The sequence below is a fragment of the Podarcis bocagei genome (genome assembly GCF_964188305.1).
Source record: "Podarcis bocagei genome assembly, chromosome: 5".
In the NCBI taxonomy this organism is placed as follows: Eukaryota; Metazoa; Chordata; class Lepidosauria; order Squamata; family Lacertidae; genus Podarcis; species Podarcis bocagei.
The window spans coordinates 100,689,576-100,712,835 of record NC_138129.1 but is presented as its reverse complement, the minus strand read 5'-3'; the positions used below and the strand labels follow the sequence as shown (position 1 = coordinate 100,712,835).

Genomic DNA, 23,260 nt, shown 5'->3' with positions numbered 1-23,260 from the left:
TTGTCACTGCCTTTTTAAGGGCAGCAAAACCCCACCCCCTGCACAACGGTGTGATGCATTCGCCACACACTGGACCCAACTAGTCAATCCCCTCTGGCTAGGCCAAAGCAGTCAAGAAAGGCAAGGTGTTGAGAGGTCTGCACCACCCTCCAGCGCTATTTCTCCCCTTGCCTTGCAATTAGGGCTATTTGGAGACCTCGCTTTTTGAAAATTCTAACATAAATAGACCTTATCCACACATCCCAGACTATGTACAAATTGGTACATTATCATCCTCTGGATCCTACACATTTGGAAGTGTGTATTTTAAGAGACTTTCAAACCCAACTCAATCCAGCTGACTTAGCCATGGTAATGCACAAACACAGCCAGTGCAGATCAACACACTGTCAATCTGGAGCCAGCCTTGAGAATTGGCTTTCCTCCCACTACCCTCCCTTCTCTGGAGCAATGTCCCCCTCTCCCTTCATGTATCCAGGGTAATAATGCCATGACCACCCAAAGAAAATATGATTAATACAACCAAAGGTCATTTACAACCATGATTTGCAAACCCAGCTGAACTGACAAAACCACACAGTTTTACAAGCCTGACCTTATCTTTCACCAATCTGTAACATGCAGGGCACTCTTGACAGCCTGGCCAAGATCGATTGTAGAAATAGTTCTCTTCACACTGGTCACAGCGGTTCCCAACAAAACCTTCTTTGCACTCACAGCGGCCATCCTCTTTGCACTGAAGAGATCGAGAACCTTCAGGGTCACAGTCACAAGCTGCAGAAAGACAAGATTTAAAAATAATTATGAGGAAGAGGAAAATGAGAAAAGGGGATTTGGATGAATATATTTCAGGACACACTTAAACGGTTTGTTATGCCTTGAAGACCAACGAACGTCTTTAAAGTGCCACAGGATTAACAAAGCTAACATTTGTTGGTCTTTAAGGCATAAAGGAATCTTTGTTGTCTAGTGTGATGTGGAAACTGTACATTTATGACAACAGCTGACTGGATCTGTGAGTCGTATGCATATGAAAGTTTGCAATCACTTTCATGATAGCTCAGCTTCAGCAAGTTAAGACTCACTGAAGCCTAAGGGATCACTTGTGAGTAAATCTGCTAGTTTGCACCTTTTGTGAAAGACCCATCTAACCAATTATTGGCGTCCTTATTTTCACATAAATTATGTCATATGGCATTGTGGCTATTCCTTCAAGTGTAAGCACAACCTTCCAAGTCAACTTTGTCCTCGACACAAAGCAAAGAAAGCAACAAACTCTTTCTTTCAGCCTGCTTCTCATTATGTAGATGCCTCCAAGTCTGGTTTTCGTTAGGACCAAGAGAAACCCAGTGTGCATGTCAGTACTCTATGCTGATCCAAATAAACACACACTTTCATCCTGCCTAAGGACAAAAGGTGGAGGTTTGAAAGGGGTGTCCACTCTGTGAAAATACCAGTGATGATGGGATTTGTCTGGTCTGCAAAGCAAAGACTTTTTGGAAAGGTATTGGGTGAATATGCCATATCTGATATGTCTTTTAATATCAAGATGCAAGTGTGCAAACTTACATATAAACTCTCTCCATGGACCTCAGTGAGCCTTACTTGCTCCATCTGGGCTGTGAGAGAGTATTTCTGGGTGATCTACAAACGTACATATTATACAACATACACCTGCAAGATGAAAATGGTAGGCAAAACCACATAATTTTGCATCTTTCAATGCACTTAGACATTGAGCTACTAGCAAAACAAAAACAGCTACTCATTTAGTAAGTATTACATTCTTACGAACATACCACCTCATCTGCTGTTTGCAAGAACAAGACCCTACGAAGGAGCTTTGAGGTCTGCTTCTCATGTCACACCTTAATAATATGAAATCCATTCATGCAAGGCCACATTCATGCTTAACTATATGAAAAGCTTGGCATAAATTCTCTACTCTTGTAGATGTAGTCACACTTCAAATGACACTTGCCAGCACAGCTGTGCACATGTACTAAGTCAAATGATGGCTCCCCAGAAATCATGGCTTGCAAACTGAAATGAATGCTTCCTTGTCCTCCTTCCTTCCCTATTCTCCAACTTCTCCTTGCCAGGCGGAATCATGGCTTAGCATTATATGCTCACCAACACAATTACTGGCTCCCAAGCACTTTCCAAACAATGATTTTCATCTCTCAATCAGATGTTTACTTATTCAACATAAAACTATGGATAATGCTGCAAAGGGAAGACAGCTCTGTAGAGAGAAGGTGGGAATACAGCAATATTCCTGAGGCCAGCTTCCAATCTACAAGCCACGGTTTGCAGGGAAACACAGAGGCATGTTCACTGGGGCACTGTATCAAACCAACACTTAGATTCACTTTACTCTTGAGATATTAGGGAACCCGAGTTGGGAGGGTTTAGATAAGTAGGAATGTATGTCCCAATCTGACACACTTTGCATGTTCTCAAGCCCGAGTTAGCAGCTAAAGGCCACATTCCAGAGTAGAGGCGTAGGAGTGTAACAGCCAGAAAACAGGTCAGTTCTGGGACAAAACTCAGAGCAAGTGTTTATGACAACAAGCAGCAGATGGTCTACAAGTATATGCAATCATAATGCCCTAGAGGGAGAAAGTTAAGACTCACACAACTGCAAAAACATCCTCCATAGACTTGAAACTCACACAGCATGCAGGAAGCAGACAGACAAAAGAAAAAAATGGGGAGGGTGACGCAAAGAGCTCTTGTGGTGTCCAAGTCCATAAACACACTAATAGTGGTGAGCAACGAAACACATTTTCAACAGAGAAGAAAAAATGGTGATAAACAAATGTAAGCGAAAAAGATGGGAAAGAAAAACCACGTTCCCTGCCCCCTTGCTTACGTTTGCAGCCTTCAGGACCAAATCCAAAATGGTTTGCTTCACATCTCTCGCAACGCTGCCCAGTAATGCCTGGCTGGCATTCACATTGCCCTGTCTGTATCTCACAGTGGCCATTAGTGGAACCCAATGGGTGGCAGTTACACCTACCAGAGGAGGAGGAGGAAGAAGAAGAAGAAGAAAAAGAACACATTTTTTTAGCATTAAGGCACAAAGTTAAAGCATTAAGATTGCACATGACCATCATGTTTGATTTGGGTACAGTGCAATGCAAGTCACATTCGCCATGAGAGGTCTGAAATAATGCTGCATCAAAAATTGCCTATATGAAATACAAGATAAATTGCATTTGCCTGCTTTCCATAAAAATATAAGCCTTAAACACATCCAAAAAAACCTCACAAAGTGGAAGACTGCTAGCTCAATAAGGCAGCCTTCTAAATGCTAGTCTACTATTTGAGGAGCAACTTCTTCCCTCGGATTGAGATCCACCCCAGGGTCACAGAAACAGACCTACAATGTAGTTACTGTCACCTGCAATAGTAATTAGCAATGTCCCAAAATTTCAGCCAGTTATTATTATCAGCCTAGGAAAAAGCAAGGGAAGGGGGGAACTGGCCAAAGTGTAGCTATAGCTATTAAGGCCGTTTCTGAAGGGAAGAGGGACTAAAAGGTTAAGTAATGTCTTCAAAGAAAAGGTGGGATTTTAAGTAGGTATATGAAGGGAGGGTGCCACCATACTGATCTTCTGGGAAGGAGTTATAGGCACCATTTTTGCCACCACTGCTCTCCTAACCTTCCCCCAAGGAGTTCCTGTGACAAGGTGAGAGCAGTGGGACGCAGCTCACCTCTCGCAGCCCCGTCTGCTCTGCAGGTTGTAGAAGCCGGGCTGACAAGAGCTGCAGTCCCTTTCTGTGACGTGCGGAAGGCACTCACACTGCCCCGTTACTTGATTGCAGTTGGTCTGTAAGTTCACCGTGCCGTAAGGATTACAGCTGCAAGCTGCAGGAGCAAAAGGGGACCCATCAACACGTATTTTCTAATGAGAAAGGGTTCGGAGAACAGCTGTGGACTAGTTGAAGTCGCAGGAAGCCCAAGGCACTTTGTGTTTTCAGTGCTTCTGTACCATGTTGGAAACAGAAGTCTCACCATCTCCCCTTAGTGGGATGTGTGAAGGGTGCGCCCTCAATGGGGGAAAGTGCAAAAGTACTACTTTGTATTTCAGGTGTTTTATTATTTAAAATGCTGCAATACATAAATCCGGGGATGCCTCCCTGCAAAGGGCAAGCAACTATTCTTTACAAGTTCAAGACGAAAGATTATGTGCAGTTTCACCACAATGATTACAAGTGCCTAGGAGATGGGGAGTGTCTTGTGTTCTGACCTAGACCTCTGGATTGTAACAAAGAACGTATTACAGACACATACCTTTGCACTTGTCCTCTGTATTCTGAGCCAAGGGATTCCCATAGAATCCATCTTTGCACCGGTCACAGTAGAAACCAGCCGTATTATAGATGCACTTCAGACATTCGCCCGTCAAGCGGTTGCAATTCCCAACAGCATTGGGGTCAATGTTGTCACTGCACTGGCAGAGGCGGCAAAGCCTGGCGGGGCCATTCTCACCAAGAGGATCTCCAAAATAGCCATCATCGCACAATTCACACCGTTTGCCTACAAGGGCAAAGCACATTAGAAAGCAAATGCGTTTCAAAAAGAAAGACTCCAAGGGTCAAACCACCTCCCAACAGTCCTATGAGCTCTAAGCATGTTCAGTAGCAACAGCATGTGCAGTGAGACATGGAAAGGAAAAATGGAAGAGTGTGAAATGCCATGCCTGGACAGAATGCTTGGCTGGAACCTGGAACAGAAATACTTCCTTTAGGCCACAATGCAAAATTTTGTTGCTGGTCCCATTTGTTTATTATACGTGCATGTTGTTTATTCCTCCAAAGAGCTCAGAGTAGTACTTTAGCCTCACAACAATGCTGGGAGAAAGTAAAGCACTGTGGATATGAAAATTTGTTTTTCATGTCCAAATCCAGCAATCAAACCATTGTGTCACCCTGGAGTTATTCAATTGACATGATAAGCTGTAGTTCTCTGGGATGGAAATGAGCCTGTGGTAGCCTTGGGTTCATGCCCCTCCTCTGGTGTAACCACAAGGTTTGAAGGCTTTCGCTTCCATTTTTTATAAATTGTAGCTTGCTTTGACATCTGATTATTATTATTTTTAAAAAAAACTTACTTTGTTAAAAAAAAGCTAGCTGCAAACCATGGTTAAGACCAGTGTTTTTTCCTAGAAAAAGAGGTACAGGGACTCCCAAAAAGTTGTTGAGCTTTTTTGATGGACAACCCTAAGAGAGCCTTTTTTAGCGGGGGGGACGGGGACGCTTCTCTGCCCAATCGTCCCACTGCTAGCATCACTGAGGCTGCATTACAACGTCACCTCCGACACTCTGTGCAGCCCAAAGCCTCCGACACGCACCTCTGGGCAACGTGCTGCTAGACAGCTGCCAGTGCGCTACAATGAGGTGCCACAATGCACCAAAGAGGTTGCGGAACTCAGTTCCGATGACTTCCGGATGAAAAAAAGCCCTGGTTAAGACTGAACACAGTTTAGGGTTCAGTAGCAATTTTTATGGTTTGGTTGAATCTGGTTAACCAAAAATGGAAATGACAGCTTCCCCGTGGCTTCTTCACTAGTGCTGGGAAGCAAGTGGGAACTTGAGACTTTCACAGGCTCATTCCCATCTCAATAAACCATGCTTCCAAATTCAGCCACCAACTCTCTGAATAAAATACTACTATTAAATAGTATACTATTAAGACAAGCCAACTTGTAAAGAACTGAAAACAGAGAAGGCATTGTTCCGAGATTTAAGCAAAAGGTCCTTCTTGAAGGCTTATAAAAGAGTGAAGGTAATATGGGGAAGGCAGGAGGAATAAAAGAGAAAAACCAAAAGGGAAAGGAGGAAGAAAGGAATTTTTAGGGGAAATCCAATGTGTGCGTAAACTAAATGTAAGCTATAAACATCTTTCTTGGTCATTTTCTTACAAAAGGAAAAAGCAACAGGAGACTGATGTCAAAGAATGGTTGCAAGTGGCACAAAGAAGACAGCTCTGTGGGAAGACTTTGATGCTTTTTGAAAATGGGAAGAAATTTAAGTTGAATTGACTATGGCTGGCAACAAATTCCAAAGTTAAGAGCTCTAAAGGGGTTGGGCGTAATGCAAGATGAGAAGGAAGAAATGTGCCATCTTGACAAGGGGGAAGCCCTCCACCATGACTTGAAAAACCAAGGAGTTAAAAGACAGAAAGCAGAGCTGAAAAGTGAAGCAACATTTCCACAGTAAAAACCTTAAACTGAAAAGGAATTTGCTGAAAACATGATGGAGAGCAAACAGGTATAATCAAATTTATAATCCATACAAAGACGAAAAGAGTGCAAAACAGGAAGTGCTAAGGAGAAATAAACAGCCGAGCATTTGGGTAGAGGAGTGTCAGGATGATACTGGGACAGGTTCACTTTTAGTTTCATATTTGTATTATAGGGCACAATAGACTAGGAGTTTTATCATTGGCGTAACCAGGATTTTTGTTAAGGGGGCAGAACCTCAGATTTTTGTTAAGGGGGCAGAACCTCAGATTTGAATTGATTTAGGGGGGCAGCTGCTGCCCGCCCCCCCCCCCCCGCCGCCGCTCCTGGCTACACCCTTGAGTTTTATGTTTGCATGTTTTAGTTCTTGTGTTGGCAGAAAATGTATTTCAGTTGGGAGAATCCTTAGAAAGGGACGGGAGACGGCTCTCTCCTCTCCTCTCCTCTCGAGCACATTCAGACAGGTGGCTTCTCGCAACTGCCACAGACACCGTACAGAAAGCTATCGTTATTTTCATCTATCCATTAATTGATATGGAAGAACTAAAGATTAACGGGGGGAAACTTGAACTTCAAAGAAACAGGAGTCCAGGTGCATCATGGCTGTTAGGGCTGATAAGAAATACAAAGGAGCCGCCAGCACTAAGATGTAAAAAATTTTTGTGTGTTGGCTTGCACAACTCTTACAAGCTCATTCATGGAATGCAGACAAGTTGCACAATTATTTGGGGGCTTCCTTCTCCTCAGATGAATCAGCCAATAGTTCATCTGGGGGCCAATTCTAAACTGCCTTGCAATTCACTAGGACAGGAAGGAGAGGGGTGTGTGTGTGTGTGTGTTGTTTGTCTTCAAGCTTACCTGGATACCTATTATCCACAGTTCTTAAGCAAAGGTATCACCCTCAGATGGGCTGCAAAGTCCATTTCCCCAATCAAACAATACCCAAAGACACTGCACTTATATTGGCCACAGGGAAAGGGAAAGTAAACTCCACCACCAATTCACTACTGTGCACTTCACCCTAAAACAAGCACCATGTGACATCAGCTTCTGTTTTAGAGGGAACTAACAGAGGATTGAGGTAGCAACAGCACTGAATTCAACTAGCAACAGCACTGAATTCAATAATCTGTACTGAGTGTGTAAGGGGTGCCTAGGCTTGGCCCTGGTAAAGCAGCTATGTTTATGCTGCTGGCCCATACAATATTGCTTTCTCCACCTCCTTTTCTCTCCTTGTTCCCAGGTCTGGCATAGAAATCTTCATTTTCCAGCTTGGTTGCATTCTATGGTTATTCACTATTACCCACGGAAGGGCATAAACAGTTCTGGCTACCCACCCACCCATAAAAGGAGGTTCACTATAAATAAAGCTTGCTTGAAATATGCTTGAAATGTTAAATGGAGGTAGAGAACGTCAGGGCCAAGGGCTTACTCAACTGGTCCTTGCAACTCTCTCCAGGCCACACCTCTCACTAGCCCCGTTCCATGCCCTTCCTTGAGTGCTTTTGCCTGACTGGAATTTGTCCCATAACTGGCAGGATGCCTCTCTGCTTGCTTGGGCAGAGGATTAAAACCACCGACTTTCTGAGTGGCTGGAAAGTAGTCTATTGTAGATCTTAAGGAGTTCTTGGAGAACAGGCAAGGTCCCTACAGACTGGAAGCAGGCAAATATTGTCCCCATCTTCAAAAGGGGGGAAAGGGAAGACCCGAGTAACTACCGACCAGCGAGCTTGACGTCAATACCAGGGAATGTCCTAGAACAGAGAATTCAACAGTCTGTGAACATTTAGAAAAGGATGCTGTGATTGCAAAGACCCAGCATGGGTTTCTCAAAAGTAAGTCTTGCCAGACCAATCTGATATCTTTTTTTGATGGATCAGGGAAATGCTGTGGACATTGTGTATCTTGATTTCTGTAATGCTTTTGACAAATTCCTTCATGATCTTCTCTAGAGGAAGCTGATAAAATGTGGGTTGAATGAGGGACCTGTTGGGTGGATTTGTAGCAGGTTGACTGACCAAAACCAAAGAGTACTAATTCATGGTTTCTTGTCATCCTGGGGAAAAGTGACAAGTGGGGTGTCCTGGGTCCGTTATTGTTTAACATCTTTATAAATGACTTGGGTGAAGGAATTGAGGGGATGCTCATCAAATTTGCAAATGACACCAAACTGGGAGGGGTAGCTAATGTTGCAGAAGACAGAATCTGCATTCAAAATGACCTTAACAGATTGGAGAACAGGGCCCAAGCTAACAAAATGAATTTCCATAGGGACAAATGTTAGGCCTGGCACTTAGGCAGGAAGAACCAGATGCACAGATACAGGATGGGGGACACTTGGCTTACTAGCAGTACACACGAAAAGGATCTAAGGGTGAACCACAAGCTTAACATGAGTCAACAGTGTGATGCAGCAGCAAAAAAAGTGAATGCTATTCTAGACTGCATCATCAGAAATCTAGTGTCCAGATCAAGGGAAGTAATAGTACCACTCGATTCTGTCTTGGTCAGATCATATCTGGAATACTGTGTCCAATTCTGGGCACCACAATTTAAGAAGGATGTTGACAAGCTGGAACGTGTGCAGGGGAGGGTGACCAAGATGATCGAGGGTCTGGAAACGAAGCCTTATGAGGAATGGTTGAAGGAGTTGGGGATATTTAGCCTGGAAAAGAGGAGACTGAGGGAGAGATGATAGCCATCTTCAAATATGTTTGAAGGACTGTCAAACAGAAGAGGAAGCATTCTTGTTTTCTCCTGCTCCTGAGGGCAGGACTCGAGGCAATGGCTTCAAGTTGCAAGAAAGGAGATTCCGACTAAACATTCAGAAAAGCTTGCTGACAGTAAGAGGAGTTCAGACTCCCACGAGAGGTGGTGGACTCTCCTTCCTTTGAGGTTTAAGCAGAGGTTGGACGTCCCTCTGTCCCGGGTGCTTTAGCTGAGATTCCTGCACTGCAGTGGGTTGGACTAGATGACCCTTCCAATTCTAAGATTCTATGATTTTATGTACAAAAGTAAGAGCATGTGCTTGTCATTGGAGGTCCTTGTCAATATCCCCCTCCCTGAGGGGTTCAGAGGGTGGCAAAATGAAAATGGGTCTTTTTGGTGGTGACTTGCCTGACGTCATCATTACACGTCTGAGGTGCCAGACGAAAACAATCCTTTCACCCAGGTCTTTGGCCATTATATAGTCTGTGGTCTGTTAAAGGGGTAGGGGCACCTTTTATTATGATTATTTCATTATCATAAACATAGCTTTGTCTATGTTTTTATTTTTATGTCCTGTAAAATGTGTTTTTAATGTTATACTGGCCTGGGATCTTTTGATAAAGAGCAGTATATAAATCAAATAAATCATCATCATCTATTGCTCCATTCACATTCTGGACCCTGCCAACCCCCCAGGTAGTTGTCAATGAAGGCATGTGGAACTTGAGCTGTAAAAAGCCCCCCCCCCCATATTAAAAAAGTAGTAAAGTGTATGGAACATCATTCAACCATTTCCCCCCCTTAAGAGACCTCTGGCAAGCAGCATGTGAATATGCATAACTGAAGCTTCATGTATGGCAGCATACCTGTAGTACCAGCTGGGCAACTGGTGCACACCACCTCCTTGGTTTTGGGCACTATGGCACAGCTTGATCCCCCTGGACACGGACACGGCTGGCAGTCGGAAGAGCTGCCTGTGGTTGCATCTCCATAATAGCCATCGCTGCACTTCTCACAGTGAGGACCTGCTGTGTTGTCCCTGCAGTCACAGGCTCCTGTTTCAGGTGGGAGAAAGAGGGCGGTTTATTCCCCAGGTCTATGCAGCCAGTGGGCAACTGCTTTACCGGAATCTCTCCTGGCCCAGACTAATTTCTCAGCACATGGCCATTTCCGGAAACATTATGTGGCTTTAGGGGGTGGACAAGGCACAGGGCTGGATTTATTTTTTCGCTTATGGCTTTTGTCTTTCCATTGACTGCTTGCCATTCCAAGAACAGTATTATCAAGGGGGGGGGGGAGAGAACTGAAAAGTAAAACTAAATGAGGAAGAGGGGAATTTCCCCTGTGAACACTGTCAGGGTCCAGAAAAAACTTTCAACTCTGGCTGCTTGGCTTAAATCTATGTAAAGTGCCACAGGCCTCAAATTAGAGACTGAGAAATAGATACAGGCACCTTGCCAGAAGAGGGAGCTACTGGCTTGTTCTTTGCTGTGATCAGGTACTACCAATGCACCTGGGAAAGGAGTTGTTGGGTGGCATGAAGACGTTCTCATAAGAACGTAAGAGCCTGTAAGTGTGGAAGGGCCTGGCTGCTGGATCAGGCCAAAGGGGGACCCATCTAGCCCATCTTCCTGTTCTCCCAGTGGCCAACCAGAAGCTTGCGTGAAGCCCACAAACAGCTCCTGGGTCCCCATGTGCAGTTCCTAGGAGCCAACCTTCCAGGCTGGTGGGCATCGCTCCCTCTTGTGGGAGAAACTGCCATAGGACAACCACATGCTGTGTGAATAAGTACTTTTTTCAATCTCAGGTCAACTGCCAATGCTATCAATTCAATGAGACTTCCTGGGCTAGCATCATATTCTAGGTCTAATGGCAAAGCTCAAAAATAAAAAGTTAAACCCCAACACCATCTGCATCTGAGCACTCTCTCTTACCCGATTCAGGGTTGCACGTTTCACTGTGCCCATTGCAGAAGCAAGGCACACACGGACTATAGGGCCCAAGATTAGGGGTCTCCCTCCTGTAGCCCTGGGCACATCGTTCACAGAACTGCCCCAAGTATCCTGTGGGACACGTACAGCTCTCCACCCAAGTTGCTGGTGTTCCAGACCCAGGCCGAGCGCTCACAATAGTGACATCATCCAAATATCCAGCACCTGGAAGAAAAGATGTGGTTCATACATGCAAATGTGACTATCATTAACTATTAGAAGTGTAGAAGCTTAGAACAGCTTTGGAAGCAAAGAACCTGAATCCTGTCCAAGACAAAACACATGTTCACATGTTCAAGATTTCCAGCTGTGGGCCTCGCAGATGTGACCCTGCCGGTGACCTTCTCCCTGAGGCCCTGGCCAGGACGCATGTGGGATGAGAGTGAGGAAGGAAGGAACCAGCGCCATCCTTTCAACTTCCCCACCAGCAAATTCTGTGGCTACTTTCACCACACTTTTGACTCCCGTAGTCAATTCTCAATTCCTTGGTTGTTTTACAAACCTTCCTATGAGGGATTAGAAATGACCGTAACTATTGGCAGCACTGTTGCACTAGGTGAACATATGGTTTAAATGTCAACAACACTATCTTCCACGTGTTTCTGCTTAGAAGATAGCATATAAATAAATCAAATTATTAGGTTTTGGTTTAAAAAAACATTTCTAATTCATCCATGTCAAATTATACATTTTGTGCACTGCAAGGCTGGTTCTAGACCAGGCATAGGCAAACTCGGCCCTCCAGATGATTGGGGACTACAACTTCCATCATCCCTGACCACTGGTCCTGTTAGTTAGGGATGACGGGAGTTGTAGTCCCAAAACATCCAGAGAGCCGAGTTTGCCTATGCCTCTTCTAGACACATCAAAAAAGTGTTTCAGGAAAACATACTGTAAACTTTATTGTTGGAAATCATGTTGGTGAAAGACAGGACTCTACAGTGTCATCTGGTGCCACAGTGTTATACGCATATAAAACGCTTTTTCTTTACTAAAGTAGCCAAGTCCCAAGGTGAACTATAAACCTTATATTTTTTACTGGTGCTGTGTGTGTGTGTGTGTGTGTGTGTGTGTGTGTGTGTGTGTGTGTGACATTTTTTTAAAAAAATCTGATTCTGAGAGTTCTCTGTGGGTGGAGTTTTAGCTCACTCTTGGAGAGTCTAAATGACGGCCATATTTAAGGCCGGGAACTATTTTTCTCCCAGGTGAATCTGACTAGCAGCCATAAGAATGTGGCCTACACAGCATGATGGTGATGGTGATGATAACAACAACAACAACAACAACAACAACAACAACAACAACAACAACAACAACAACAACAACACCCCACGCATCTGGCTGAGTTTCCCCAGCCATTCTGGGCAGCCTTCAACAAAGCTTTATTTATTTCAACCAGCTGAATTATATGTGTCTGCAGTGCACAGTCCCTTGCACTCTGTTTGTGCCACTCAAATGCATTAGTTTGCATAGGCTCTTGACTGAGGAAAGGGAACTGGACTAGATCGCTCTTCAATACCATTCAGGCTCTGTGATTCGAATTTGTTCCTGATACAGTCCACAAGGTTGGTAAATCTTAGGAGCACAAGGGACCCATTATGTAATGTGCAGAATAAAGAACTTGTTTGCTACCAACTGCACCAGGGGCCAGGAACAAACCCTCCATCCCACTTCCTCCTGCGCTCCCTAGACCAGTTCTGCCTCCTCTCCTGCTTTGTGTGAATTATCATTTTGCATGAGATGTGAAGCAAAGGTCCCTCATATCTATGCTTCACAAATCTGCTCAAAACCATAGCTTTTATTCTCTAGTTCCTGATTTGCATGCAGGCACATGCAACATGAAACCATAGTTAATGCTGGCAAGTGGAACTGCTCCAGAGATGGCAGGAGGGAAGGTGCTCCTGATCTGCAAGTGCAGGTGCTCAGGGAAGCAGCCCTACATCTGCCCTGGGCCTCCATGTGATGCTGAGAGACCAAAGCAGGGAGATGCCTTTGCACAGCAGAGCTAACAGGCAAGAAGAGGTGGCAACTTGCCAAAAAATCCTCCTTGTAAAAGCATGGGAGTGGGTAAAGAATGCAGCTTTCACTACCATAAAATGTATTTGCACACACCATTCCTTCGGCTTATATGGTCAGGAAAGAGCCCCCACAGCTACCGCCCCTTCGCAGATGGACCGGCTGATCTCTTGGCCCAGCCTAACTTTGTAATTCATCCTTTATAAACATTTGTTGTGAGAGCTCCCAGCAAAACTCTAGAGCTCCCCTAACTGGCTCGTTGCTGAAAGCCATGCCCTAGAAATTGCCCTTAGGAAGGGCTCTGCTTCATGTACAAAATAATTTTATGGGACTATATTTTGATGGAAGGATGTTTACATTTTGGGTAGCGAACTCTGACTTCAGCCACAGCCCTAGGTGTCCCCCTGCATGTTTGCAATGAAAGGAATGTTAATTACACCACAATTTCCCTGCATTTCTCCCTCCCCCCCTTTCAGCAAAGCTATTCACCAAAGCATGCGTAACTTACCAATGCTTCTGCAAATTCCATACATTTTAGACATATTTAGCAGATGCTTTCTGCATTGTATCAGCCTAGCTTTACATTATGGGCAACTTCTGCCAGGTGGTTAATGAATACATAATTCAGAAAGTTCTGCAATTTACATGGGAAAGCAGGGAGGTGTTGGCAAAATCAAGATGACCTGTTAAATTCTCAGGAAAATGTCATTTGCTGGTCAATGACAACAGCATTTGGACATTTATTATAAGTGCTCATTCAGCTCTTAGATTTACTGGAAAATGTTAAGAATTTTCCTCTGGCCCTCTTCTAAACTTAAACATTACTGGAAAATATCCACAATTTAGCAAATCTCCAACAATAGTTGAATGACAATATTCCAGGGATGAGGAGCGTGTGCCCCATCAGATGCAGCTGGACTCAAACTCCCCTCCGCCCCAGTCAGCCTGCCCAGTTCTCAGGGACGGTAGAAGCTGCAGCCCAACAAGATCTGGAAGGCTTGCAATTCCCAGTCTCTGGCCTATTTCCTCTCCTTCTTGATGCAAAGAGGCTAACGTGCTTGACACCCATGCAGCCTGATCATCCAACTACTGTGGCAACTTACTCCTCTCACTGTAGGTCCCACGGATCTTGATTGCTGTTAAGTTGTGCAGCAGCTTCTGGAACTCAAACGGGGTAAGAGAAGGTCTCCATGGATAATCTGCAGCTTCATGGAGTCTAACAGGGAAGAAACATGCATCACTTTTAAACCTCTAAAGCATTCACTTGTGAGATTAGTCATTCCCCTTCTACAGGGCAACTCAAGAAACTGTGCAATGTTACTGTATTATTATTTGCCGGGGGGGGGGCACTTGCCTCTACTCAGGGATTAGTGCAAGGGGGGGGGCACTTTTATTTGTTTCTTCCTTTCCATCCCACCAGGCTAAGAGCTTCTGGAGCAACTTCCCATTCTTTGCCCCCCACCTGGCAGTGGCGTGCCAGCAGTGCTTGAAGGAGGTCACACTCACTCTAGCCTGCCCAGCCATCAGCTGGTTAGCCAAGATTTCCAGAGCCATTAACACCCAAAAGTCCCACACAGCAGCCGCCATGCAGCCCACTATCCCTCCATCATCCCATTCAAATAGGCACCACTGTCAAGTTGTAACAGCTATGTTTAAAAAGCTATTAGAGTGTGTAAAGGTAAAGGGTAAAGGGACCCCTGACCATTAGGCAGACTCTGGGGTTGCGGCACTCATCTCGCTTTATTGGCCGAGGGAGCCGGCGTACAGCTTACGGGTCATGTGGCCAGCATGACTAAGCCGCTTCTGGCAAACCAGAGCAGCACACGGAAACGCAGTTTACCTTCCCGCCGTTTACCTTCCCGCCACCTATTTATCTACTTGCACTCTGAAGTGCTTTTGAACTGCGTGGTTGGCAGGAGCTGGGACTGAGCAACAGGAGCTCACCCCGTTGCGGGGATTTGAACTGCCGACCTTCTGATCGGCAAGCCCTAGCACAGCAAATGGTTCAACCTGAGGGGGAACGATGCACACAAGACAGGTCTATTTTGCATGCTTTGTTCCAGTTGCGTTTTTAAGATTACATTGGCAGTGAAGAGAAAGAAAGGTGGCAGCCCTGAAGAGCTGGGAACAAAATGCATCCATAAATAGGACAAGAAACTATCCACATTGAGATAGTCAGAGAAGGTGGTCTGAAGCCACAGGGGGCTGGTTCTGCTGAATCAAAGCTGGGTCTAAAACATATCCATAAGCTGCCCTGAGCTATTCAGAGGAACGACAGGAAAAACAACAAATCAATACAGGATGAAGCTATAATGTTTTTAAGAATGTTTTTAGAGTACAGTCTGAATTAGCTTTTTATTAATAACCATGTGGGATAAAACACTCAGTCCATTTTAAGCAGAAAATATGAATGTGTGTCCTCAAACAAAATTTAGACATGATCCCACAAAAAGTGAAGCAAGCACCTGCGGACACACTGGTTGAAAGGGAAAAGCTGGGTGCGCTCTTAACTCTCCCCAATTAATATTAACAGGACTTCAAAAGTGCTCAAATCTGGCTGGATCCTTCCCCCCCCCCAAAAAAAATCAGAGCTTCACACTTTTTAGCCTTGAAAGCGTAGCTCTCTTAAGTGATGCTGCCATATTGTTTGGGCTACAAACATCAGACAATTGGTTAGAGTAATCAGTTAAAAATCTACTGCATAATGAAATTGGCAGCAGACATTTTTAAAGTAGCATTATTTTTAATACAAATTACTTTTTAAAAAACGCTGCATAGAGCTGTATTAAAAGAGGTATTCTTCATCCACTCAGATACAAGGAAAACCCCCCTCTTAATATGCAGGATACTGCCTGCCAAGTGGCATTGGGAATAACATGCCTACATCTAGAATGGAGACATGCGTGCACAATAATTATGAGCCAACTTCAAATTGTTGGGAAAAAACCACAATCTCATTGTTCCCAGAGTTTTTGCAGGCGGCTTTTATCAATGATTCAAGCTAAGTAATTCATAGCTGGCCACAGCTAGAATTCCAATCCGAAACTGCACTCTCTTTAAAGAAACATTTTGTGCCGCGTTAGATTCTGGTTAAAGCCATTTGCTGCTGCTTCGATCAACCTTGAACTTCCCCAGATTAGAAAAACACATGCCCTCACCTGAAGGCATACTTCAGGGTGCTCTCACTGGGATAGGAGTTGCCTTGAGCAATCAGAGGTACGGAGACTCTCAGGCCAGCACCTTCAAGCACTATGTCCTCCGCAGAAAGGCGTGTGTCCCGCCTATCGACCCGAAAAGAGAATGTCACGTTTTGGCCGTAACTCAAGATTTGATTCCCAAGGAACTTGCCTGAAAGGGAAGCAACAAAGTCCACATCCAAGGAATGGTAAAGGCAGGGAGTTTAGTTGTAAATATTAGCACACTACCGGTCCATGCAAATAACCATGCCACTCTTGTTATATACCTGGAGCAATGAAGTAGATGGGAAAGGGAGTTTCTGAGATCACAGATATTTCTTGAGTCTCACTAATCCACTGAACTGAGATTTCAGAGCCATCTCGCTGTTCTGCGTGCCAGTCCTCCTCTCCTGAAAGCCACAAAAAGAAACTGGAACTTAAGCACTGCCAAACTAATTTGCTGCATAGCCTGTGCTTTTCTTGATGTAACCTTATCATTTTATAATTTAATTTAATTTATAATTTCTGCAACACAAACCATGTTCTACTGCAGTGCAGCTGGAATCAGGCAGCAGTCTCTATCTTGTGAAAAGAAAATGTTAAAGCTTTTAAGGTATAGGGCAGGAGTTGTTCAAGTTAGATTGAAACTTGCACTTACCATACTGAAAGCTGGAGGTAATTCGGTAGATGCTGTATCCAACAGCATTGGTACAGACAGATGAGTGCCCAAAACAAAAGCAGGGAGTGCATCCCCTTGGGTTGGCGGGATCCAGGTTAAAAAAGCCAGGTTTACACCTAAAATAAAGTTAAAAACCACTAAGCACTTCTAATCCATCTCCCACATTGATCTTCTGCCTTCACATCTTTAAGAGTTTCATTTAACTGGGCCACAGAGCTGCATCCACAATATTTCTTACAGTCAAGCTAGACCACTTTGTGGCAGAACTTCACACTAAATCTGAGGAAGTCTTCCATTCTGGTAAAATAACAGCCAGCATCCTGAAAAAGTATTGCTAGAGATTGTCTTTCTTCTGTGGTGCAGCAGATAGATGCTGGTCTTTGACCCGGAAAAGCTGGACTCTAATCCCTACACAGAACCATTCCTCACTTTATACGGCAATTGTTATTTCCATGGCTATATCCATGTTCTGGTGGAGAGCTGAGACCCAACCTCTGCACATGGGGGTGTCTAAAGACATGCACCTGTCATAGATAATCAAATTCACCCTGTGCTTTTGCTAGAATAACAACAGCGCGTTCCACACAAATGTTACTGAGCCCTAAAGGGCTTGTTCTCACTAACAGCAGAAGAACTGCTGCAAGTTGAAAAGGGGGAAAAAAGCCACTACTGCCAAGTGGATCTCTACATATTTAATTCTCAATTGGCAAAATGGCCTCATTTCAGTGGCCCAAATTTCTCTTCCATCTCCCCAACTGAGAATTAAAAACTGAGCCCAACATTCTCAAGTGAAATCTTTTCACTCAATCCCAGCACAGGTGCCAATTTATTACCCCACCTGCTCTTTGTGAGAAACGGACTGAAACGTCAGGAGCTGCTCTCAACCATCAGATTCATTAGGAAGTCTTTCAAAAAGCAGCCATCTCTCAGCTTTAAAAAAAGGGAGAGACTTTAAAAGTTCACACAGAAGCATAATATTGCTTACTTTAACTCGCCTGTGGAAACAACTCAGAGGCTAATAAGAAAAAAAAGGATAACAACAAGAACGTTGAAAGATGGGACTGGTGAACACTAAAAGCAGCAGAAATATGAGATGATTGGACCCTTACTGAACTCGAAGCATGGGAACCCCCAACAAAAAATTATAATTTGGCAAAATATTTGGACTTTATGATATGTATTGGTATAATTTGGAATAATTAATGTGATATGATTGGATTGTTAAATGGAAAACTTAATAAAAATTATTTTTAAAAAAACCAAAAAGCAGCTGTCTCTCAAGCCTGATTTTCATCATGGATTTTTTGTAAGGATAAAAAAGGGATCGTCCCTCTTGTACACTGCTCCCAGCCCTACAAAGGGCAGAAAGGCAAAGCGCAACTGTCAGAGCTGCTTCAAGATCCTAGCTCACAGAGGATCACGCTAGCCAGCGGTCATTAAGTAAAGTCTTTATTGAATTACAGTTTCCATTCTCACGCTGCTGTCTGCAACTCTACGTCTACTAGCTAGATCGGCGAGGCTCCGTCTGAGTCTCCGCCCCGTGCGCACCAACTTAATATCCTAGCCTTGCTCCACCTTTTCCTCCTGACTGTCCTCCTCTGGGTCCCTCTACCCCCCGGGGCTTCTTCCTTCCTGGATTCTTCTGACGCTGACCCAGACCCTCCTGCCTCCTTGCGCCGGGCTTTAGGACCTGGTTCCCTTTCGGGGCTGCTTACTGCGCCGCCTTCCTCTGCATTTGAACTTGGCGCGCGCGCCCAACCTTCCACCTTCCTCTTAACCGTTTCTTCGCTCCCCGATGGAGGTGTGGCCACTCCTGACTCCTGCCCTCCCTCCTGTGGTGAGCTGCCAGCGCTTCCCCCCTGGCTCCCTTCCTCTTCCCTGCTTCCTGGCGGTGACGCTGGTCCCGATTTCCAGCTGCTCCCCCCTGAGTCTCCTCTGGCTCTATCTTCCTGGGGTGCCTCCCTAGACTCCCCCCTTGCCCTGGCCACTGGTGCTCCTTTCTGTGAATCCTCTGATTCACTGGAAAGACTGGGAGATCTCGGGTCGTCGTCATCACTCATCCTTTCCTCTGTCTCCTCCCCTTCGCTCTCTGTTTCCTCCCTTGCCCGTGCCTCTGCACCTAAACCCCTGACATCCATCCCCCCCTCGAAGCCCCCCAGTCCCCCCTCCCCTCCTTCCGGTGCTGGAGCTGGGGGCTGCTGTTGCAAAGGGACGAACGTCGGATATCGGTCGCTTCCCGTGGCAGGCCTCCAGCGGAACTCTTCCAGGTCTTCCTCTCTGCTCTCGTTGACGACAGTCACCTCCTCTTCCATCTCTGTGCCGCCGTGCTCGAAACCAGGGTCGTCCCCGAAAATGTCCATGTCCGTCTCTCCCGCACTTCCTCCAGGCGGCGTTGCTCGGCCGGAACAGTCCAGCCACTTCCTGCGGAACTGCTCCTCCGGCCTATCGTCCCACCAATACGAGGGTTCTGAGACAGATCCCGAGGGTGACCCCTCCGGGGAACGGACGTCTCGTGTTGGTTCCTCGTCCGAGTCGAACCCCCTGAACGTGCTGTCCGAAAGCGTGGGCGTGAAAAGCCAGTCGTCGAAAAAGTCTGCTGGCATAGGTCTATGTGGGAAGAGGGCATGAAACTCGTCTTTGAGTAGAGGTTCGTCTAAAGCGTAGCCCGGCACCCAGCTGTTCGCACTGGCCGGGGTGCCCTCCCTGGCGAGAAAGTATTCTACTCCCTCTTCCCCCCATCTGGAGTCCAAAATCTCCGTGACTTCGTTGATGCGCTCCTCCTGTGCCACTCCCGCGTGCCCCGTTCCTTCTCTGAGCGGACTCGGCGCCGTTCCGGGTTCCTGGAACCTGTGCGGTGCCTTGTAGGGAGTGAGCACCGATCTGTGGAACACCGGATGCATTCTGGAACCCTCCGGAAGCGCCAGCCTGAAAGCCACCGGGTTGACCTGCTCTTCGACTTGGTAGGGCCCCAGTTGTTTATGCCCTAGTTTCTTCTTGGCCAACGACCTGGCCGGCACTGCGTGGGCTGCTAACCAGACCCAGTCTCCCACGTGGAGCTCTTCGCCAACCCTTCTGTGTTTGTCCGCTTGTACCTTGTATGCGTGTTTAGCCAGCTCCAGGTGGCGCCGCAGCTGATCGTGGACTTCCTGCAGCTCCGACGCGAACGCATCTGCTGACTGCGGCTCCCCTTCTCCCCTGCATTCCAGTCCCGGGAAGGTTCTAGGGTGCCGCCCGTTGTTGGCGAAGAACGGCGTGACGCCCGTGGATACGTGCTTCGTGTTGTTGTAGGCAAACTCTGCAAGCGGCAGGTAATCCACCCACGTCGCAGGCTGTTGGTTTGCATAACATCTCAGGTACTGCTGCATGATGGCATTGGCTCGCTCCGCTTGCCCGTTGGTCTGCGGGTGTCTCGCCGACGCCAGATTGATCTTGACGTTTAGGAAGCCCATCAGTTTCTGCCAGAAGTTCGAGATGAACTGCCGCCCGCGGTCGGACAGAATAGACCGTGGCAGACCGTGAACCTTGAACACGTGGTCTATGAACAGTTTGGCGGTTTGCTCCGCCGTGGCCACCTTAGCACACGGAATGAAATGCGCCATCTTGGAGAACAGGTCCACCACCACCAACACTGCCGTCTTGCCCCTTGAGCTGGGCAGATCCGTGACAAAGTCCAGAGCCACCCTTTCCCAAGGTTCGACCGGAGTTTGCAGCGGCTCCAACAGTCCAGCCGGCGGTTTGTGCACCGGCTTTGCCCTCTGGCAGGTGTCACACCTCGCTACGTAGTCTGCGACCTCCCCTCTCATTCCAGGCCACCAGAAATCCCTGGCTACTAATTCCACCGTCTTCTCCTTGCCAAAGTGCCCGGCCGTGGGTGCGTCGTGCAGCTGCTGTAGCACCTTGGCTCGAAGTTCGTCACCCGGCACGTAGATGGCCCCTTTACGGATGAGCAATCCATCTCGTAGCTGGAAACCGTCGGCCGCTGCCTTGCCCCCTCGCACCTCTGCCATCTTCGTTTGTGCGAAGGAGTCCCCCTGCAACGCTCGCCGCACCGCCTCTAGGTCCACGGTCGCCGCGGCGCACGCCCACACTGTCGGTGCAAAGATGTGCATGGCGGCCGCTGGTGTCGCGTCCTCCAGATACTGTGGCTTGCGGGAGAGAGCGTCTGCCATGATGTTGGTGTCCCCCGGGACATACTCTATTCGGAAGTCGAAGTCCGCAAAGAACTCAGCCCAACGTATCTGCCTCTGGTTCAGGAACTGTGCCGTGCGCCAGTGTTCCAGATTCTTGTGGTCCGTGCAAACCTGCACCGTGTGCTTGGCGCCGATCAGAAAGTGCCTCCACGCCTTGAACGCTGCATGAATGGCCAGCAACTCCCTGTCCCATATGGTGTAGTTCTGCTCGGACTTGCTGAGCTTCCTGGAGTAAAACGCTCCCGGCCGCCACACGCCCTGCGGGTCCTTCTGCAGCAGGACCGCCCCCACTGCTCTGTCCGAAGCGTCTGTCTCCACCCTCATCGGCATGCTGGGGTTGACATGAAGCAGCTGCTCTTCCGACGCGAAGAGACGCTTGAGGGCCTGAAAGGACTGCTCCGCCTGCTCTGTCCAGATGAACTTCTTCTTCTTGGAGCTAAGGGTGTCAGTGATGGCCGCCGTCTGCATCGCGAAGCCCTTGATAAACTTGCGATAGAAGTTCGCAAAGCCGACAAACCGTTGGACCTCCTTCCGGTTGCGTGGGCTCTTCCAATCCAACACTGCTCGAACCTTGGCGCTGTCCATGGCGAGCCCCTTGTCAGACAGCTTGTAGCCCAGAAAATCCACCTCCGGCACGTCAAATTGGCACTTCTCCAGCTTGGCGTAGAGCCTGTGTTGCTTTAGCCTGCCCAGCACTTCCTTGACGTGCTTGTCATGTTCTTGCTGCGACTCCGAAAAGATCAGGATGTCATCCAAGAAACAGACGCACGTCTTGTAGAGAAGTCCCGCCAACACGTGATGCATAAATGCTTGAAAAACGTGAGCGCCATTTTGCAGTCCAAAAGGCATAACTCTGTATTCGTAGGTACCCAGTGGCGTGAACATGGCCGTCTTCCACTCATCACCTTCCCGCATGCGAATGAGGTTGTACGCCCCCCGCAGGTCCAACTTGGTGAACACCTTTCCCTTCCGTACCTTCGCCAGGAGGTCGTCGATGCGGGGCATGGGGAAGTCCGACGGCTTGGTCACACTGTTCAAAATCCTGTAATCCACTACGAGTCTTTTTTGGGGCGTGTCTCGCTTCTTAACAAAGAATACAGGACTGCCCCCCACTGCCTTAGACTCCCGGATGAAACCGCGCTCCAAATTATGATCGATGAAGTCTTTGAGTTCCTGCAGTTCGTCCTCAGACATGGAATACAGCTTCCCTTTAGGCAGCGCCGCCCCCGGCAGCAGGTCAATTTTGCAGTCATATGGTCTGTGAGGGGGTAGCCTGTCCGCCTCCTTCTCGCAGAAAACTTCCAGAAATTCTGCGTACTTGTGGGGAATCGCTTGCAGCGTGCCTAGCAGCAGCTGTGACTCCTCTTCCTCTCCTTCCTGCCTGGGTACGATGCAGTGTTCAGCACAAAAGGAAGAGCCGAAGACCAGCTGCCTCTGGAACCAAGCCATCGTTGGGCTGTGCTTGTCCAGCCAACTCATGCCCAATACAATGGGCGTGTCAGACAGTTGAGTGACGTTGAAGCTGATGACTTCCCTGTGATTCCCAAGTCGCATCACCATTGGTGGCGTCTGCTTCACCACTTGCCCCCCTAGCAGCTCCCTGCCATCCACCGTGACAACCTGCAGGGGCAGTGTGGCCGGCAGCAACTGCACAGCGTGCCTGTCGACAAATTCCTGCCCTATAAAGTCCGCGTTGCTGCCGGAGTCGATGGTGATTGGCACGTCCATGGTGATTCCATTGGGCAGCTGGAGAGATGCTGTGAGCCTCACTACTGGTTTGGGCGGGAGGGGGTTCACTGGCTGTAAAATTTCTGGGGACTGCGTCACTAACACGTCTGGCTGGGCCCCAGTGCCTCTTCCTCCAGCCAGACATCGTCGTTTCCCTGCTGTGGTCCTCCCTGCTGCGTTGCTGCAGTCACCATTGCTGAGGCTGCAGTAAGCTTGTGGGGCCTCTGGGGACACTCTTTCGCCATATGCCCTGGCTGCTCACAGACGTAACACTTCCTGGTCCCTCTAGGAGGCTTCGCCTTCACTGCTGCCGGTGTTAGGGCTCTGGTTGCTGACTGAGCCCTTGCACCTCCAACCTCCATAGGTTCGGCTCCTCCTCCTGGCGGAGGCGTGGATTGCGCCCGCGCTGCTTCTCTGGGAAAGAAGGAGGGGCCCCCGGCTGGTTCGCGCCCTCCACGTCCTTCGTCCTTGCTCCACGGACGTCCTTCCAGCCTCACCCCCACTGCCAGTGCCCTCTGAA

At 47.3% G+C, this 23,260-nt stretch overlaps 1 protein-coding gene across 1 annotated transcript in view; it reads right to left on the bottom strand.

Moving 5' to 3' along the window:
* LAMC1 (laminin subunit gamma 1) overlaps nt 1–23,260 on the bottom strand; it is a 138,569-nt gene that overhangs the window by 17,793 nt on the left and 97,516 nt on the right. The window contains exons 8-17 of the mRNA XM_081193275.1: nt 16,802–16,938; nt 16,431–16,553; nt 16,126–16,315; nt 14,071–14,183; nt 10,895–11,116; nt 9,827–10,015; nt 4,301–4,546; nt 3,721–3,874; nt 2,876–3,018; nt 596–774 (exon numbers count right to left, since the gene is read on the bottom strand). Coding sequence (XP_081049401.1) covers nt 596–774; nt 2,876–3,018; nt 3,721–3,874; nt 4,301–4,546; nt 9,827–10,015; nt 10,895–11,116; nt 14,071–14,183; nt 16,126–16,315; nt 16,431–16,553; nt 16,802–16,938 — 1,696 coding nt within the window. The remainder of the gene's footprint in view (nt 1–595; nt 775–2,875; nt 3,019–3,720; nt 3,875–4,300; nt 4,547–9,826; nt 10,016–10,894; nt 11,117–14,070; nt 14,184–16,125; nt 16,316–16,430; nt 16,554–16,801; nt 16,939–23,260) is intronic.